The sequence below is a fragment of the Aquarana catesbeiana genome, linkage group LG09 (assembly GCF_042186555.1).
Source record: "Aquarana catesbeiana isolate 2022-GZ linkage group LG09, ASM4218655v1, whole genome shotgun sequence".
Lineage (NCBI taxonomy): Eukaryota > Metazoa > Chordata > Amphibia > Anura > Ranidae > Aquarana > Aquarana catesbeiana.
In genome coordinates this window covers 270,845,202-270,866,746 of record NC_133332.1, presented here as the reverse complement: position 1 = coordinate 270,866,746, position 21,545 = coordinate 270,845,202, and the positions used below count along the sequence as shown (strand labels likewise).

Genomic DNA, 21,545 nt, shown 5'->3' with positions numbered 1-21,545 from the left:
TGGCCAATAAGGAAACCTATCATTGGAGTTTATTGTGGAGACTTTACAACCATTTTAAATCTCTCCACATGCAAGGCACCTTGCATGTGTTCATCCTGTCTATATAGGGGGTAGCCCTCCTTGGACAGGAGAGCCATATATAAATATTACCCTCCTATATGCCTTGGCTATCCAGAACCAAAGATACCCAATCCCCCTCTCCTCTTCTTTACATCCCCCCTCTCCCTTCCACTGTTTACTCCCTTTTATTTTATTTTCCTCCCTCCCCCTTTTCTCTTCCCTCTCTAACTTCTCTGTTTCATACTCCTTTTTTGTTTTTTTTTGTTTTTGTTAATTGATTGGAAATAGGAAAAAGGGAACGAGTGATGTCAGCTCTGCTACTTGAATTCCTTCTATACACCTCTCCTAGAAGACAACAAGGGGTGGCGCTGGTCGGGGATTGATCTGTGCCACCATATACTAGACGAATTAGGTTATATTTCAGTGGTATTCTGCATGTTATATTTTCTTTTTGTTGTATTGACCTGATTTCGCCTGTTGTGGGTGTTAATAAAAGTTATATTTGAAAGAACGCACCGGTGAACTCATCAACACCAAAAGACCCAGAAGACCACGGAAAACAACTGTGGTGGATGACCAAAGAATTCTTTCCCTGGTGAAGAAAACACCCTTCACAACAGTTGGCCAGATGAAGAACACTCTCCAGGAGGTAGATGTGTGTGTGTGTGTCAAAGTCAACAATCAAGAGAAGACTCCACCAGAGTGAATACAGAGGATTCACCACAAGATGTAAACCACTGGTGAGCCTCAAAACAAGAAGGCCAGATTAGAGTTTGTCAAACAACATCTAAAAAAAGCCTTCACAGTTCTGGAACAACATCCTGTGGACAGATGAGACCAAGATCAACTTGTACCAGAGTGATGGGAAGAGAAGAGTATGGAGAAGGAAAGGAACTGCTCATGATCCAAAGCATACCACCTCATCAGTGAAGCATGGTGGTGGTAGTGTCATGGTGTGGGCATGTATGGCTGCCAATGGAGCTGGTTCTCTTGTATTTATTGATGATGTGACTGCTGACAAAAGCAGCAGGATGAATATTGAAGTGTTTCGGGCAATATTATCTGCTCATATTCAGCAAAATGCTTCAGAACTCATTGGACAGCGCTTCACAGTGCAGATGGACAATGACCTGAAGCATACTGCGAAAGCAACCAAAGAGTTTTTTAAGGGAAAGAAGTAGAATGTTATGCAATGGCCAAGTCAATCACCTGACCTGAATCCGATTGAGCATGCATTTCACTTGCTGAAGACAAAACTGAAGGGAAAATGCCCCAAGAACAAGCAGGAACTGAAGACAGTTGCAGTAGAGGCCTGGCAGAGCATCACCAGAGATGAAACCCAACGTCTGGTGAGGTCTATGCGTTCCAGACTTCAGGCTGTAATTGACTGCAAAGGATTTGCAACCAAGTATTAAAAAGTGAAAGTTTGATGGATGATTGTTAATCTGTCCCATTACTTTTGGTCCCTTTTTAAAAGTGGGAGGCACATATACAAACTGTTGTAATTGCTACACCATTCACCTGATTTGGTGATTAAATACCCTCAAATTAAAGCTGAAAGTCTGCAGTTAAAGCACATCTTGTTCATTTCATTTCAAATCCACTGTGGTGGTGTATAGAACCAAAAAGATTCAAATTGTGTCGATGTCCCAATATTTATGAACCTGACTGTATATATATTTTTGTCTAGCACCCTAGAGAATAAAATGGTGGTTGTTGCAATACTTTCTGTCACACCGTATTTGTGCAGCGGTCTTACAAGCGCACTTTTTTGGTAAAAAAATACACTTCTTTGAATTAAAAAATAAGACCACAGTAAAGTTAGCCCAATTTTTCTTATATTGTGAAAGATAATGTTATGCCAAGTAAATTGATATCCAACATGTCACGCTTCAAAATTGCGCCCGCTCGTGGAATGGCGACAAACTTTTACCCTTAAAAATCTCCATAGGCAATGTTTAAAAAATTCTACAGGTTGCATGTTTTGAGTTACAGAGGAGGCTAGAATTATTGCTCTCACTCTACCGATCGCAGCGATACCTCACATGTGTGGTTTGAACACCGTTTTCATAAGCGGGCGCTGCTCACGTATGCATTCGCTTCTGCACGAAAGCTCGGTGGGACGGAGCGTGTTTTTTTTTTCTTATTTATTTTACCTTTTTAAATTTTTTAGTTTTTACGCTGTTCTTTAAAAAAAAAAAAAAAATTGTCACTTTTATTCCTATTACAAGGAAGGTAAACATCCCTTGTAATAGAAAAAAAAGCATGACAGGACCTCTTGAATTTGATATCTGGGGTCAAAAAGACCTCAGATCTTATATTTACACATTAAAATGCAATAAAAAACATGTTTTATGAAAAAAAATAGCTTTAAGACCCCTTTCACACTGGGGGCGTTTTGCAGGCGCTATAGCGTTAAAAATAGCGCCTGCAAACCGCCCTAAAACAGCTGCTCTATGCACTCCAGTGTGAAAGCAGTGCGGTGCGCTGGCAGGGCATCAGAAAAAGTCTTGCCAGTAGCTTCTTTGGAGTGGTGAACTCACCGCTCCTCCCTATTGAAATCAGTGGGGCAGCGCTGCAATACTGCCCAATTTTAACCCCTTTTCAGCCGCTAGCAGGGGGTTAAAACCGCCCCATTAGCGGCGAATAGCGCAGCTAAAACGACAGTAAAGCGCCGCTTTACCGCTGATGCCTGGGTCGGCTCGGTGTGAAAGGGGTCTAAGAGCTATGGGCGGAAGTGACGTTTTGACGTCGCTTCTGCCCTGCAATGGTATGGAGACGGGTGGGGGCCATCTTTCCCTCACTCGTCTCCATACCTAACAGAAGAAAGGACCCGATCGCCTCCGCCGATGCCGGCGGCACCTATAAGCGACGGAGGGCACTGGAGCGCGGCGGGAGGGGCCCCCTACCGCCGCCGATAAAAATGATCTTGCGGCGAATCCGCCGCAGAGACCACTTTTATCTGAAAGCGGACCGCCCTCTGAAGAAAAGGATACCGGGGTTATGGTAGCTAGCTGCTGCTATAACAATGATATCCCTCTTCACACACAGCTAACCTTAAAGTGATATTAAAGTCTTTTTTTTTCTAAATAATAAACATTTCTAAATTTATAACATTTAAAAATAAACACTTACCTGCTCTGTTGCAGTGGTTTTGCACAGAGCAGCTCGGATCCTCCTCTTCTTGGGTCCCTCACCAGCATTTCTGGCCCCTCCCCTTTTTCTGGGTGTCCCAACAGGAAGCAGCTTGCTATGGGGGCACCCAAGCAGGCATGCTCCTGAGCTGTGGCTCTGTGTGTCCAATCACTCATGTAGCCATGGCTCGACTCCGCTCCCTCCGTCTTCTGATTGGCTCACTGGCTGTGATTGACATCAGTGTGAGCCAATGGCTCCCGCTGCTTCCAAAAGCAAATCAGGAGTGTGAGTCCCTAGACAGCCAAGAGGGGGCTCTGGTAAGAATTAGGGGGGCTGGGGAGGCTGCTGCACACAGAAAATTTTTTTACCTTCATGCATAGAATGCACCTTGTGCCTTTATAACCACTTTAACAAAGAAGAATATGCTGTACTTAGAATGCAGTAGTCACGAGTAAGAAATGTAAAACACAGTGAAGGGAATTTATCAAAACTGGCGCAGTCAGAATTTGGACCAGCTGTGCATGGCAACCAATCAGCTTCTATCTTCATCTTGTTCAGCTTTAAAAATGAAAGCTATAAGCTGATTGGTTGCCATTCACATCTGTTCCAAATTCTGCCTGCTCTAGTTTTGATAAATTCCCCTAAGGGCTCATTGAGTCGGGTCATGTATGCTGAGCCAAATTTTGCTGCATCTGCATCCACCAGAGAGCTTCACCTATAGAAGTGGGTGCACAGATCTGAATGCAGACGCTGTGCTTTTGGATACATGCAGCCCTTCCTGTCTGCCTGTCAAATTTTGACATTTGACTATGTTCATGCAGCTGCTGTGTGACGCGTCCTAATTGACTTTGACTGGACTGCCTGCACAGGGATGCACAGAACACCAAGTATCCTATGGGGTACACAGCCATCACACTGGGCATGGACTCTTATGCTCCATGTAGATGAGGCCTAATTGTCACATGGGCCAGATAGCAGGAAAGAGGAGATGCCGGGTAATTAAAAGAGAAGTACTGTATGGGAATTTTATTTATGAATCATACTTGCCTAGGTAGATGCTGCATCTGTCCCTGGCTCTAAGGCTGAGAACCGAGTAATCAAGCAGCCGATAAATCGGTTGTCAGTGCTCCCTGAGCAGAGAGCTGGTGGCTGTCGGTCTCTGGCCCTGCTCCCCCCCCCTGTTGCTTACTGAAACACTGGGCTGCAGAAGGAGCAGGAGTGACTGGCTCAGGCTCCCAGTGGTTTAGAGCCGTAGCAGACATGCACTATTGCCGCTCGCCACTGGCGATCGCGGGCACAAGAGCCAGAACAGGGATTTGTGTGTGTAAACACACAAATCCCCGTTCTGACAGGAAAGGAGAGACAGATCGTCTGTTCCTACTAAGTAGGAACAACGATCAGGCTCCTCCTCTAGTCAGTCCTATCCCCACTGTTTGAAACACAGCTAGTTAACATATTTGACCCATTGATCGCCCGCTAGTGTTAACCCCTTCCCTGCCAGTAATTAGTGCATTTTTATAGCACTGATCGCTGTATAAATGTCAATGGTCCCAAAAAAGTGTCTAAAGTGTCCGATATGTCGCAGTCCCGATTAAAAATCGCTGATTGCCGACATTACTAGTAAAAAAAATTCTAAAAATTTTATAAATCTACTCCCTATTTTGTAGACGCTATAACTTTTGCACAAACCAATCAATATACGCTTATTGCGTTTTTTTTTTTTACCAAAAATATGTAGAAGAATACATATCGGCCTAAACTTATGAAGACATTTGTTTTTTTTTTTTTTTAAATTGGGGATGTTTATTATAGCAAAAAGTAAAATATATAGTTTTTTCAAAATTGTCCGTCTTTTTTTTGGTTTATAGCGCAAAAAATAAAAACCGCAGAGGTGATTAACCCCTTCCTGCTGAGCGTACACAGATGTGCGTACTTGGCTTCACGGGGTTATACCGGAATGATGCCTGCAGCTGCAGGCATCATCCCAGTACTGTTTTTTTAGAGCCTGCGATCGGCTATCCAGTTATAACAACCGATACGGCTAAAAGCCGCTCGCATAGGCGTGCGCACAGGGTGTGCCGGGTGTGCCCAGGCACACCCTAATCCCCCCATGCGCATTAGTGTTCTTGTTCTGTGTAGCAACAGGATCATGGGAAAGATCTCCCTTTTACCCGCTCTGCCATAAGAAAAGTGTTTATCCTTTTCTCTTTCACTGTGCCAGCAGGGAGATCAATGTGCTGGGGTCATATATATGTGGATACATACACATGCATGTGTGTTTGAGCTTAAGGGTGCACACCCTAATGCATTAGACTGCGCACACCCATGCGCTCGACTGTTATACTGGAGGAGCGGGAGGGGACACCCCCCCCCTCCACTCTTACTGGGCCACCCATTCCATCGGGAGGCCCGATGACCAATCGGCTGCCTCCGGTGGCTGGGGACGGGCTGGAATGAAGCCATGAGCTGCTTTGTTGCAGCCTCATAATCGTAAACACGGAAGCGACGTCATGACGTCACTTCCCATTTACTCAGCTGCCAATGGCGCCAGTTTAAAAAAAAATACACAGTATTCAGAATCGCCTGAAAATGGAGATCTGAATACTGTGAAGTGCAAAGGAGGGATTGGGGGTCTTTAGGAGGGATCGGGGGTCTGTCTCTCGGCGGCACCATATTTAAAAACTGCAGTGTCACTAGGCAAGGCTGCAGATGACACTTACAAGGCTGCAGATGGACACTGATAAGGCTGCATTGATGGGCATTTAAATTTAAGTTTTTTTCCTTTAAAATTAAAATTCCCTCCTAAACTTGGGGTGCGTGTTATACGCCGGCACGTGTTCTATGCCGATTTAAATACGGTAAATAAGAAGAAAAAAACATTTTTTTAAAGCGCTCCCATCCCCGCGAGCTCGCGCAGCAAAGAAACCGCATACGGAAGTCGCGCCCGCATATGTAAACGGTGTTCAAATCACACATGTGAGGTATTGCCGCGATCGTCAGAGCGAGAGCAATCATTCTAGCACTAGACCTCCTCTGTACCTCTAACCTGGTAACCATAAAAAAAATTTTAAGTGACGCCTATGGAAATTTTTAGCTACCGTAGTTTGTCGCCATTCCACGAGTGTGTGCAATTATAAAGCGTGACATGTTTGGTATCTATTTACTCAGCATAACATCATCTTTCACATTATACAAAAAAATTGGGGTAACTTTACTGTTTGGTTTTTTTAAAATTCATGAACGTGTCCCCTTTCCCAAAAATTTGCGTTTAAAACACCGCTGCACAAATACCGTGTGATATAAAATATTGCAACAATCGCCATTTTATTCTCTAGATTTTCTGCTAAAAATATATATATAATGATTGGGGGCTCTAAGTAATTTTCTAGCAAAAAATATGGATTTTAACTTTGGTAAACACCAAATTTCATAAGTAGGCTTAGTCATGAAAGGGTTAAATACCACCAAAAGAAAGCTCTATCTGTGGGGGAAAAAAGATGTCAATTTTATTTGGGTACAACATCACACAACCGCACAATTATCAGTTAAAGCGACGCAGTGCGTATCGCAAAAAATGGCCCGGTCAGGAAGGGGGTAAATCCTTCCAGGGCTGATGTGGTTAAAGTGACCCACAATTTTTCTCCCATTTGATACTATATCTTATATGATGTGCTGACTCAGCAATCCCTCAATTACAGCCACCTGTAGCGTGTGTGCCATGCACGGTATGCATTTACATTCACTGTCCTTTTTAGCCTTTGCCACGTTCCGTGCATTATATTGGACAGTCAGATGCACTTTAGACTTATCAATGTGCCAAGTGTCAAGCATGGTTTTTAAAGCATCAGATATTGCTGCTGCAGTGTGTGATCCAACAAACACACGTGCATTAAGTAGGATGTTTTGCAATTGAAATTTGGCATCTATCCACTGCGCTGTCAGGTTTAGCATGCTTGCTGGACTGACGTCTGAACTCCAAATGTTAGTAGTAAAACTGATTGCTGGGATGTGGGTAGTCATGAGCTCATAAACGTGTTTTGTAACACTGCCAAACAATTCAGGTAGACTGGTATCTGCAAAGTAGCGTCTGCTTGGTAGTGTGTAACGCGGCTCAATATGTTGCGCGAGCCTACAGAATCCAATGTCCTGGTCGTCTAACGCAATAAATTCCATATTTTTATCTGTACTGCCACATGTCGGGACTGTCACTTTTTAGCCTTTTCGAAGACTGTGGCCACTGATGGTGTTGAACTTGATGTGCTTGGGTTACTGAAGCTGTGTTTTCTTGTATTCTGCATGCTGAACTGGATGACGTGTTTTCAGGTGGTGTATAAAACCTGTTGAAAAATGCCTTGGCGCTGTACCTCCTTTTGAAATTTCTGCTGAGCAAAGACTGCAGATTGCAAATTTGGTGTCTTCATCGGAAACTTTAAAATATTTCCACACTGCAGACCTAGTCCACCTTTACTGTTAGCGCAGAAGAATAGCATAGACTGATCTATAGTGGGAGTGAAATCTGAGTGGGAAAAACCAATGGACTAAAAATATATATATATATATATATATATATATATATATATATATAATTTTTTTTTATTCTCTCTATATATATATATATTTATATATATATATATATTGCATGCTATAAGGACCAGGTAGGCTTTGTCCTGTTCTGTCGGGTGGGAGACAATACCAGGGGAGTGATAGATTTGATTAATGTAGCTAATGGAGACGACCGCCGTCATGCCCTCTTGCTTGGTCTGGGTGCCCAAAAAGGCATTTGACTGCCTTAGTTGGCCCTTCCTCTTCAAGGCTCTTCAATATATAGGCTTTAAAGCCCCCTTTCTACAGGCAATATGAGATTTATATTCTAACCTGATGACGAAAGTTAAAACTCCTTATGCAATATCATCGCCACTCCCGATCACGAGCGGTATCTGTCGGGGTTGTCCCCTTTACCCCCTCCTGTTTGCCATCTGCATAGAACCTTTGGCAGCCCATATCCAAAACAATCCTGATATACATGGCATTCCGGTTAGAAGTAGTGAATTTTAAAATATCTCTCTTTGCAGATGACATTTTTTTTACCCTCGCTCAGATCCACACTACCCTCCCTAATCTTCACAAGGGATTAGACACCTATGGAATCCTATTGGGTTAAAAAAACAAATCCTCCAAATCAGAAGCTGTCCCTGCACCCAGAATTCTTATGCCTTTCGGCTACTTTCTCTTATGCGTGGAGGACCTCCTCGTTAAAATATCTAGGTGTTCTCACCCCATCGGATGCCTCCTTATATAAGGAGAATTTCCTCCCCCTATTCAAATTTCGAATCTATTAGGTCGACTTCTTCTCTTTAATCGTCCATATTGTCTCAGTTAAGATTAATATTCTCCACAAACTTTTAAATCTTTTTCAAATGTTGCCGATCCCTATCACTTCTTCCCATCTTAAAAAATTACAAGCTGACCTCCTGGACTTTTTTGGGCTCATAAGAGATCGGTATTGTTTGCTTCTGGAAATGATGGGGGGCTTGCATTCCCCAACTTTGTTAACTTATGCGGTGTACACACAGGCGGACTTTTCGACCAGACTGGTCCGACGGAACGAATCCGTCGGACAATCCGACCATGTGTGGGCTTCAACGGATCTGCAGCAGACTTTTTCGGTCGAAAATCAGACAGGCTTTAGATTTGGAACATGTTTTAAATCTTTCCGCCAGACCCAGTTCCTATCGAGAAATCCGCTCGTCTGTATGCTAGTCCGACGGACGAAAACCGACGCTAGGCAGCTATTGGCTACTGGCTATCAACTTCCTTACTTTAGTTCAGTCGTACGTCATCACATACGAATCAGTCGGACTTTGGTGTGATCGTGTGTAGGAAAGTCCGTCGAAAGTCCGTCGAAAGTCCGTCGGAAGTCCGTCGAAAGTCCGTCGGAAGTCAGTCAAAAGTCCGTCAGACCTTTGGTGCCGAAAAGTCCGCCCGTGTGTACACGGCATTACTACCATGCCTCACAAATATGAGTTATCGCCTCATGGTCCACTTTATATACTTATAACTGATGGACAGAGGTTGAAAAGCTCTCGCTAGCTCCTATGCATCCAAATAACCTCTTGTGGAATGCGGATGGATTTGTGCCTTCTGGTGATCTCCTGTTCAGTATGTCCTTTCTTTGTGACTTGTGGAAAACCTTACTGGGAATCAGTTCATCAATTGCTACAACCTCTATTTGACTCTACATTCCCTTTAACTCCTAAATTGGACTTGCTGGGCCTCACACCCTTTCAAAACTGAATGAGAAGCTACTACTGAGACATATCCTCACAGCGGCCAAATGCCTCATTGCACTCAACTGGAAACAGAGAACACCACCCTCCCAAGCAGCGTTATATGCTAGAATTAGAGATGTGGAACTTATGGAATCGCTGACTGCATGCACATACAGAACGCTGAAGACAGACACAATAAGGTTTGGGAAGTCTAGCATCAGAAAGAAATTTTGCCATAGCAACTCTCTTCTCTGCTCCAGATGTCTCGCTCTTGTGTCTGTCTATTGGACCTGGGACATGGGGTGATGAGGACTTCCCCCCTCTTTTATTCACTACTACCTGGACTCCTCCCTTTCTATTCTCCCCTTTCTTCTTTATTTCTCTTGTTGTTTTACATAGCTGCACTGATGAGCTAGTTACTCATGTAAACTAGCAGGGAGGTACTTTCCGCAAATTTGTCAGTCCCAGAGACCCCATGTGGAACAATCGGTTACGTTGGTCAGGAAGATACCCGAGAGTTTAATAAAAGGCCACATAGATGAGTTCTTGCTGGAAATAAATATTTTAAACAGACAGTATGGATTCATGAAGGATAAAAGTTGTCAAACAAACCTGATTTGTTTTTATGAGAAGGTAAGTAAAACCTTGGACAGAGGGGTGGCTGTGGATGTAGTATGCTTGGATTTTGCAAAAGCATTTGACACAGTTCCCCACATGCGGCTAATGTGTAAGGTAAAGTCTACAGGCTTAGAAAGATCAATTGTAAATGGATAGAAAACTGGCAAAAAAAACGAATTCAGAGAGTAGTGGTTAATATTTCTTACTCTGGTCTAAGGTAATTAGTGGTGTACCCCAAGGTTCAGTGTTGGGACCCTTACTTTTTAATATCGTTATACAGTCAGGTCCATAAATATTGGGACATCAACACAATTCTAATCTTTTTGGCTCTATGCACCACAACAATGGATATGAAATGAAACAAACAAGATGTGCTTTAATTGCAGACTTTCAGCTTTAATTTTTGAGGGTATTTACATCCACATCAGGTGAACGGTGTAGGAATTATAACAGTTTGTATATGTGCCTCCCACTTTTTAAGGGACCAAAAGTAATGGGGCAGATTAACAATCATTCATCAAACTTTCACTTTTTAATACTTGGTTGCAAATCCTTTGCAGTCAATTACAGCGTGAAGTCTGGAACGCATAGACATCACAAGACGCTGGGTTTCATCTCATCCCTGGGGATGCTCTGCCAGGCCTCTACTGCAACTGTCTTCAGTTCCTGCTTGTTCTTGGGGCATTTTCCCTTCAGTTTTGTCTTCAGCAAGTGAAATGCATGCACAATCGGATTCAGGTCAGGTGATTGACTTGTCCATTGCATAACATTCCACTTATTTCCCTTAAAAAACTCTTTGGTTGCTTTCGCAGTATGCTTCGGGTCATTGTCCATCTGCACTATGAAGCGCCGTCCAATGAGTTCTGAAGCATTTTGCTGATACAAAAAATACAAGAGAACCAGTTCCATTGGCAGCCATACATGCCCACGCCATGACACTATCACCACTATGCTTTACTGATGAGGTGGTATGCTTTGGATCATGAGCAGTTCCTTTCCTTCTCCATACTCTTCTCTTCCCATCACTCTGGTACAAGTTGATCTTGGTCTCATCTGTCCATAGGATGTTGTTCCAGAACTGTGAAGGCTTTTTTAGATGTTGTTTGACAAACTCTAATCTGGCCTTCCTTTTTTTGAGGCTCACCAATGGTTTACATCTTGTGGTAAACACTCTGTATTCACTCTGGTGAAGTCTTCTCTTGATTGTTGACTTTGACACACATACACCTACCTCCTGGAGAGTGTTCCTAATCTGGCCAACTGTTGTGAAGGGTGTTTTCTTCACCAGAGAAAGAATTCTTAGGTCATCTACCACAGTTGTTTTGGGTGGTCTTCCGGGTCTTTTGGTGTTGCTGAGCTCACCGGTGCGTCCTTTCTTTTTAAGGATGTTCCAAACAGTTGATTTGGCCACACCTAAAGTTTTTGCTATCTCTCTGATGGGTTTGTTTTGTTTTTTCAGCCTAATGATGGCTTGCTTCACTGATGGTGACAGCTCTTTGGATCTCATATTGAGAGTTGACAGCAACAGATTCCAAATGCAAATAGTACACTTGAAATGAACTCTGGACCTTTTATCTGCTCCTTGTAAATGGGATAATGAGGGAATAACACACCTGGCCATGGAACAGCTGAGCAGCTAATTGTCCCATTACTTTTGGTCCCTTAAAAAGTGGGGGGCACATATACAAACTGCTATGCTTTATTGCAAATGAGGTTTAATGTTGATAAACGTAAAGTTATGCACTTGGGGGCTAAGAATATGCATGCATCATACATACTAGGGGGAGTACAACTGAGGGAATCAATGGTGGAGAAATATCTGGGGGTTCTGGTAGAGCATAAGCTTATACTAAGCAAATACTGTAGCTGCTGACTTTTAATAAAAGGACACTTATCTGTCCAGGCAGCCCGCGATGTCGGCACCCGAAGCTGACCCTTCCCTCGGCTCCGGCAGCCTTAGGGCCCTTTCACACTGGGGCGGTTTGCAGGTGCTATTGCGCTAATAATAGCGCCTGCAAACCGACCCGAAAGTGCCGCTACTTTGAATCCAGTGTGAAAGCCACGAGAGCTTTCACACTGGAGCGGTGCGCTAGCAGGATGGGAAAAAAAGTCCTGCTAGCAGCATCTTTGGAGCGGTGAAGGAGCGGAGTGTATACCACTCCTTCACCACTCCTGCCCATTGAAATCAATGGGGCAGCGCGGCTATACCGCTGGCAAAGCGCCTCTGCAGAGGTGCTTTGGGGTGGTTTTTAACCCTTTATACCGATGGTAAAGCGCCGCTTACAATAGCGGTGCTTTACCCCCGCCCCAGTGTGAAAGTGCCCTTACTAAGGGAAACAGGAAGTGAAGCCTTGCCTACTGCACATGCACAAGTCGTGCTGCGCTTTCTGAATGGTCCCTGCTGTATTCTGGGACCTGTGTGCCAGAAAGCAGTAGGGGGGCGGACATTGCATAGTTCACCGCATAGACTGCGGCAATCTTTCCCCAGAAGTGGGAGCAGATACCTGGATTTGACAGGTATCCGCTCCCCCTGAAAGGTGCCAAAATGTGGCACTGGATGAAAGATTGATGCAATCTGTGCAGCGAACCACGCCCCCCCCCCACACACACACTGCCTTTTGGCAGACACACGAGTCCCAGAAGACAGCAGGGACCATTCGTGGGCTCCCTGGACAGGTAAGTGTCCTTATATTAAAAGTCAGCAGCTACAGTATTTGTAGCTGCTGACTTTTTAAAAAAAAATTTCCAGGTGGATGCAATGCCAAGCTGCGTTTTCCAAAGCGAGCAAAGTCCTTTCTTGTACTAAGAGAGTTATGGACTCCAGAGAGGGGGATATTATTTTGCCCCTGTTCAAATCATTAGTATGACCTCATCTGGAATATGCAGTTCAGTTTTGGGTACCAGTTCTCAAAAAGGATATTGGGGAACTGGAGACAGTGCAGAGAAGGGCAACCAAACTGATAAGAGGCATGGAGGAGCTCCGCTATGAGGAAAGATTAGAGGAACTGAAGTTATTCTCTTGGGAAGAGGAGAGGGGGGATATAATCAACACGTACAAATACACAAGGGGTCCATATAGTGAACTTGTTGTTGAGTTGTTCACTTTAAGGTCATCGCAGAGGACAAGGCGTAACTCTTTACGTCAAGCGGAAAAGAGATTTCATCTCCAAATACAGAAAGGTTTCTTCGTAGTAAGAACTGTGAAAAATGTGGAATAGACTGCCTTAAGAGCTGGTTCTGGCCAGCTCAGTAGATTGCCTTAAAAAAAGAAAAAGGAGGATCAGGAAGGAATTTTTTCCCCTGTTGTAGCAAATTGGATCATGCCCTGCGGGGGTTTTTCGCCTTCGCCTTCCTCTGGATCAACTGTGGGTATAGGATTGTATACTGTATATATTGGATTGTATGATTTTTGGTTGAACTAGATAGACTTGTGTCTTTTTTTTTTTCAACCTGACTATGCAACTAACAGCTTTTTTTTTTTTTTTTTCTTCAATTAACATACCAGAGTGATACTTTCGGTTTTATATGCTCCCATGGTCTGGCTTGTCTATGGAAATGTATTGTCTCTTGATTACATGATCAATGCACTTTCAGTGAGTTAAAGAAAAAAAATAATTAAAAAATAAGAGCAAAAAAAAAAAAAACATATAAAGAGAAAGGGGATAACACAGAAAAATGTAAAAAGTATGAAAAAACTAAACCAAATTATTTAAAGTGGAAGTAAAGTAAACCTTAACGCTGACAGCTAGGCTTTTCAGGATTACTTATCCCTGTCTGTAAGGTTAGTGTACAGTCTCAGCTTGGCTTTGTGTCAAGAGGAAGTAACTCCTCCTGTATACATGCCCAGAAGTTACTTCATCCTGGCCCAGCCCATCAAGATTCTGAAGATGTTAAAACTGAAAGAAGACCTTTAAAAAGATGGAAGTGCTGGAAACAGAAAGGAGCGCTTGAGGTGATTGCTTGCAAGGTAAGTCTACCATAATGTGCTAATGTGCTGTGCATACTAGCACGTTATGACAAACTGCTCCTGGGGGGCCAAAATGTTCCTTTTGTTGTCATTGTTTTTACTTCTCTTTTAATACTGTAAGCCATTTCAAAGAATATTTTTTCTTCATTGGATTGAGTAAGCACCATAACATAGAATGGTGCCGGAGCTCCAGGGGCTGCAATATAGGTGCCAAAGGCCCGTAGGTATGGCACCAGAAATATTATTGTTTTTTAATACCCAAGGACCAAAACAATATTCCTAATTTTAAGACCATTTTTTATATTTCAGTGTATTGTTCATTACCATGGAATTGATGGGCATTTTGGAACCAGGCAATGCACCTAAAGAACTGATGTGGTAAGATAACCAGTTTTACTGTTTTTCACATTACAGACTTAAAAGGGGAGGGCTTTTTTGATAAGAACAGTGTAGGTTCCCTGTTATTAGTGTGGAAATCACATTAGTTATTGGTAGACTTCTCATACATCAAGGCCCTTGGGCAAAAATTAACAAACCCTCTCAGTAATTTGTGGGGCTCATTCACATGAGCATATGCTTATTTCTGCACAGGTTGAATGAAAAAAAAAAAAAAAAAAAAAAACAGATTCTTGCATCCACACAAGCAATGTGAATCCAGGAATCTTTCCCCGCTCTGCTATTGTATTCTAATGCCCCGTACACACGGTTGGATTTTCCGATGGAAAATGTCCGATCGGAGCGTGTTGTCGGACATTCCGACCGTGTGTGGGCTCCATCGGACATTTTCGATCGGATTTTCCGACACACAAAGTTTGAGAGCAGGCTATAAAATTTTCCGACAACAAAATCCGATCGCGTCAATTCCGACAGTGTGGCCTGTTCTGACGCACACTAACTCACAAAGTGCCACGCATGCTAAGAAGAAATTCCGAGATGGAACAGCTCGGTCTGGTAAAATTAGCGTACGCAATGGATACAGCACTTTCGTCACGGTGCAATGTAAAGAATGGTTTAATACAGCGCACTCTCTTCTTCTTTATAATGTGAGAAGAATTAAGTAGTTTTGCTGCTCATATTCACACAGACTTCTCACAAACTTCTTTCTTTATTATTTATCGGGACTCCCTCAATATATTTGGATTTGTCACATCTGACAAAATTATTTTTGGGTTGTTTTTCTTTTCTTTTTTTTTTTTTTTTTTTTTTTAAGGCTGTTTTTTGTTGTTTTTTTAGGTTTGTATTTTTTTCAAGTTTGATCTTTGTTCTATTTTATTTTTAGTTTTACTCCGTAATATTTTTGTGTGTGTTTTGTGTGTCAAGTTACCACAACACCATTATTATCTTGTATTATTTAATCTCAAGGAGATTGTTTGTTTGGTGTTGGTGTCCCATGTTAATTTCACATTGTACTTTAGAAATGTACCTGAATCATCACAAACAAACTGTACTTTTTGAAGGAAAAAACACATAGGAGAGTATAATTGAAACAAAAAATCCTTTATTAAGGGCTCAGAACCAAACAAAGAGGGAGGCAACGCTGGAGAAACAGCTGACATTAGCGAAGCCTTGGACCCCAGGGCAGACATCAATTATTTAACATCAAAATTGGTGGCCTGAGGAGTCCTTATCTAAGGGAGTGCAGTCTGGTCCAGAAGTCCCCGAGATCCGGAAAGCAGCAGATGACATCTGTGTCCCCAGGCTGTGGTACTACAAGAGCCTGCATCTTTTGCCAGATCAGACTGGACCCAGGGTCATCCCTTTCTGGTCTTCTTTCCATGCTTCCTTCCTGGCTGTGGCTCAGGTGTTGGAGATGTGGCAGGAGGAGGAGTGGGACCTGGAGGAGGAGGACTACTAGGACCTGGAGGAGGAGGAGGAGGAGGAGGAGGAGTAGTAGGACCTGGAGGAGGACCATGTGTGAGGTCACAAATGTGGGTAGCAGATGTTATTTGGCCCCTCAACCCCTTATTGAGAGCTTCCAAAATTAAGGACTCACACAGGAGTCATTGGCCCTCCTCCATCTGCCTCATTTTGCAGGCAGTTATGCAAGCAAAGTCCTCCTCCACAGTGTGGGGGGTTCTCAGGGCCTCTGTAGCCTTCCAAAAGAGGCCTATGGCAGCCTCCTCCAGGGTACTCCTCTTCCTGCCACTCTGTCTTTGCGGGTGTAGGGGAGGGACCTGCATATCAGGCAGCCTGCTTGGCCCGGCCACCTCCTGGCTGAGACTTCCCTGTGTATGAAAAAGGGACATGGTTTTAGTTTTTGCATCATCAATCACAATCATAAATTAGTACTCCAAACTAACATCTAGTTAACATCATTGATTGGACAAGCAGAAATATTTAGAGGAATGCTATACCTGGCTCAAGCTGGGCTCCTCCACATGTTGCTGCCTGGAAGGCCCAGGTTGGGCGTCAGAAGCCTCAGCTGGGGGGGAAGGAAGCGTGAAAGGAAGAGTGGAGAGTGCTGGCCTGGGTTCAGTCTGACCTGCCAGAAAATGCAGCCTGTCATAGTACCACAGCCTGGGGACATAGATGTCATCTGCAGCTCTGGATCTCTGGGAATCCTGGACCTTCTTGTGCTCCCTTAGATATGCGCTCCTCAGGCCACCAATTAGGATCTTCAAATAGGTGATGTCTGCCGTGGGGACCACCGTCCTCACAAATTCCAGCAATTGATCCAGTGCTGCCTTCCTCTTTGTTTGGTTCTTATAATGTGGGTGATTTATCTGCCACAGACAAGGCAGCTCCCTGAACATATCAATGAAGATTGCCATAAAGTCGTTATCTTTCAAGATATCCATTTTCACTGCAAGACACAACACAAGACAAACCCTAATGTCAGGCAAAACTCTCCTAATCTTGTTACAATATAGGCCTCAATCTAGAAGCATTATAGGCCCAAGTTTGGCTCTTACCTTCGTTATCACGATCGGCGCCTCTGATACTCCTTCCTCCGCTCACAGATCGTACGTACTACGCACGCGTGTTACGCTTTATACACACTGTGCATGCGTGTAACTCCGCCCGCCCCTGACGTTCTTTCTAGTCTATTCCCCACCCCTTTTCGTTCGGCACAGTGGGGGAAGAGCACATGGCGGAGACACAGCAGGTGTGTGTTAATTACAGCAACGAGGAGGAGGGGGAGGAAAGCCCGGATCCGGAAACATCTGGATCAAGAAGGAGAAGATTTAAGGCCTCAAATATGTCCTTTGGGGAGATGTTGGAGATGGTCGACATCCTGAAGAAGGCCGACTATGATGGGAAGTATGGACCTTACCCCAACCCCAATGTCCGAAAGGCCAAGATAATGGCGAAAGTGGTCAAAAGTCTGCACCGGAATTTCGAGGTATGACGATCGAAAGATCAGCTCAGGAAGCGGTGGTCGGACCTGAAATTAAGTGAACACGAGCAGTACAGAAAAATCCGGAGAGTGCTGCAAAAAAGTAAGTAGTTGTTCTGTGTTCCTATTCTTTTTGTCTTTATTACGTTCGTGCTGCTCCATGTGCTTTTAGGAACTGTTGTACAGTTTAAAATGGCAACTTTCATGTTCATGGGCACATTATTCGTTCGTATCAAACATTTTTCTTTCGGCCTATAAAACACCATTGTTTTTGCCATATGCATTTGACCACATTTTTTAGGGCCTACTTGTATGAAACTAATTTGGTTGTGTAGATGTGTTTGTTACTAGAATGAAATGCAAACTAGATTCTGTGTAAGGAGAGGACACTCAGCAGCAGTTTTCACATCTGTACGCTGGAGCACTAGTGTGGGACACAAGAACACCCTTTTTATTAGGGGGACCACACAGGTGCTCCAGTGTATACTATAGGGGGGTCTCCATCTGTGAAGCTTGTACAAGACAGGTAAAGTATTGAAGCTTGACAAAGGACAATAAAAATTCTACATCTTGGAACTCTGCCAAAATAGACAATTGTACGCCAATACCAGGCAATATTTCATATTTATAGTTCTGCCATCAAATATCTGTGTGCTAAGTATACCTTTTTTGTTTCACATAGGGGAGAAAAGACTCGGACACCCCTCATCCAAGGAGACCAGAAACCCCCCACCTCTGGAAGAAGGGGAAATACCCCAAACACAAGAAGAGCAGAATGAAGAAGACCTGGTGGAACTAGTCACCACAACAGGTGAGTGTCTGCGACCACAGGCTCAGGTAAGAGATGGATGCTGCCATATTTATAATACATGTTTTTTTTTTTTTTTTGGTTTCTCTCTTTTTAGGTGATCGCGATGTTGTGGATCCAGATCCTTTCGCCTCGGAAAGTGCCCAGATCCTGATCGGGGAGATCATGGGGTGTAATGTTGCCTTGGAAAACATCACGAAAAACATCAATGATGTTATTAAAAAAAATAAGAACATCATTGATGTTTTGGGGAGAGTTTAAAACCCCTCCAAAGCACTTTCTTTTGTGGTGTGCTACAATTTTAAATTTTTTGTCGAATTGTAGAAAAGCCAAATTTTGAAGAGGCACACAGTGTGTCAACATGTGCTATCTGCCATCACGGAAGATCAATGGATGCGTTTTGGGGGTGCAACCCCTTCCTCAATAATAAAGTAGCTGTGAGGAAGGGGTTGCACCCCCAAAACACATCCCTTGATCCCCCGTAATGGCAGCTAGCACATGTTGACATTCGTAAATTGGTGTGAATCTTCAAAATTTGGCTTTTCCTGGGGTGACTTCACCCCATCTGAACGTAATATCAAACACAGTTCCTAAATACTCATGTCTGATATTGCCTTCAAATTCTACCAAATGTGAACTTTGTCAGTTCAAGATTTGTGTCTTTCTTGTTGGTTTGAAACATGCCTGTTTTATCTTAAATTCTACTTTAATTTCTACTTTTTCTAATGCCACCCCAAAAATTGTTATACAACAAACATGTTGGTTTGTTTGACAAACCTTTTCTAAATGCACATGTGATTGTGCTGGTATTAAAAAGATTGTTAATCAAGAATGTGTGGATAATTGTCTCAACGCTACAACACTTTTGTGGTGCTCCAATTGCTGCTTTATGTGACAATGGGGGTTATTTAATAAGGGCCAATCCACTTTGCACTACAAGTGCAGTTTCAGTACAGTTTCAAGTGCACTTGTAGTGCAAAGTGTCTTTGCCTTTAGTAAATAACACCCAACAGTGCTTTGTGAGGTTACACAATCACGCCATTTTCAGGACTCACCACATTTCTGTCAGGGTCAGCTAAAACAAACACAAGCAGTAAATGTCAACAAAGATTTGCTTATTTTTTTTTTATTTGATAAAGGTTTCACACATTGTCTGGCATATTGAAGCCCCCCTACCTGCAAAGAACTCAAGGTATCTTAGCCGGACATCATGGGCACTCAGGGAGGGCAAGCCAGGGCGGCCACTTTCAAGCACCGTCAGGGTTGTTTCATTTATAATTCCGGCCTCAGGCCCAACTGAGCCAGCATAGATGGCAGAATGTTGACGTAAAAAGTTATGTAGAACACAGCACGCCCGGATAATATGATTCAGTTTATACTCCGCCATATGTATGGGTGTAAGAAATAGGCGGAACCGGCTGGCCATGATTCCAAATGTGTTCTCCACCACTCTTCTGGCTTTGGCCGGTAATTAAAAACCCTCTGGTCGGGGGTGAGGGTCCTCATCGGGAATGGCTGCATAAGATGGTCCCCCAGAGCAAATGCTTCATCCGCAACAAAGACGAATGGGAGTCCTTCCACATTGTCTTCTGGAGGTGGCAAGCTGCCATTCTGGAGATGCCTGTAAAACTCAGTCTGGGCGATGACTCCACCATCGGACATCCGGCCATTCTTCCCCAGGTCCACATACAGGAACTTGTAATTAGCCGACACCACCGCCAACATCACAATACTATTGAACCCCTTATAATTATAATAGTACGACCCCGCATTGGGTGGTGGGACGACGTGGACGTATTTCCCATCAATTGCCCCTCCGCAGTTAGGAAAGTCCCACCGCTGGGCAAAGTGGGAGGCCACAGTCTGCCATTCCTGTGGCATGGGAGGAAACTGTTGAGGAAAACAAAAAAAAAAATAGTCTTTTTGCACATAAACATGGAAAGCAGATTGGACACAAACCTTCTTGGCCAACATCAAGATAACATTTATTAATGGGAATTTTTAAAGACCAAAGTATAAGGTACACCTATCAGATTCCCCCTCCCCCCCCCCCTCTCATGGGCCATTTCTAACTTTATAGGGGGGGAGCTCTTGGACAGGTAACCCTCTCCACTTCATTGAGAGATGAATGCCTAAATAATGGGTATTACTTGGAATAGCCCTCCTTAGTTACACTATTATCAGCCCACTGGACAGGTAAGAAGTGTCATAATACAAAGATATAAATACACACTGTGCACATTTGGACATTCTGCTATTACCTAGCAAGATAATAATAGGATACAAAAACTTGAAACAGTACAATTTGAAAGTATACATGCAGGCCCTTGCACTACATACTTTGGGGAATTCATCCATACATCTGAGCACAAAAGAAATGGGTATAGTGTGTATGGGTTTGGCAAAGTCAGCAGATATATGATTGAGGATAGATAGAGAATTGGTATCAGCTGACTTAGCAGTTGGGGGAGGGAGGGTTCCAAATGATTTGGGGACCCCCCAAAAAAAGCCTCTGGCACTCTGCCTGAATTTAAAGCACAAATCACATTTAAAAACATTTTAGGGGTGTTTGGGGTAAAGCACTACTATGGAGCTGATGAAATACATTGTTAAGTGACTACATGAGGTGAATATAGGGCCAGGAGCGCATGCTGGGGAGGTAAGTGAAGGCAAATATTTATGAAGGACAAAAAATAATTACATAAAAATCCAGCATGCATGAGGACAAAGGGCACATTCACAGCATATTACAATCATGGTAATTTAGGGAATGAGGAAAGAAATACAATACATTAGCAAACATTAAATACAATAAAATGTGATATTAAAGGATAAAAATCTTACCTTAATATACTCCTTCTGCAGGACCTGTATGATGGCAGAACAGGTCTCTGGGATAATGATCCCCAGAGCCTGGGGGGAGATGCCTGTCGAGAACTTCAAGTCCTGCAGGCTTCTCCCCGTCGCCAAGTACCGCAGGGTAGCGACTAGCCTCTGCTCCGCAGTGATGGCTTGCCTCATGCAGGTATCCTGCCTGCTGATATAGGGGGTCAGCAAAGCCAACAAACGGTGAAATACGGGGTCCGTCATCCGGAGAAAGTTCCTGAAATCATCAGGATTCTCACGGATCTCACGCAGCAAAGGCATATGACAGAACTGTTCACGCTGAAGCAACCAATTCTTGGTCCATGAACTCCTCCCTACCCTGTTCATGGACTGGACTTGTGTCAAGGTCAGGACCCCAACACCAAGCCCCCGCACAGCACGAACTCTACGAGGAGTACGTATACGCAACATGGCTAGAAAACGGTCGGCTGCTCAGAACGAGGTAACAGAACGCACTGAAGAACA

The 21,545-nt window shown here is 43.5% G+C and overlaps 1 protein-coding gene across 1 annotated transcript in view; it reads left to right on the top strand.

Annotated features, from left to right (window-relative positions):
* The window catches only part of RABEPK (Rab9 effector protein with kelch motifs), a gene marked incomplete in the record, with an annotated part of 524,880 nt that overhangs the window by 62,249 nt on the left and 441,086 nt on the right, over positions 1-21,545 (top strand). Inside the window, 1 exon segment of the mRNA XM_073600345.1 lies at positions 14,359-14,427. Coding sequence (XP_073456446.1) covers positions 14,375-14,427 — 53 coding nt within the window.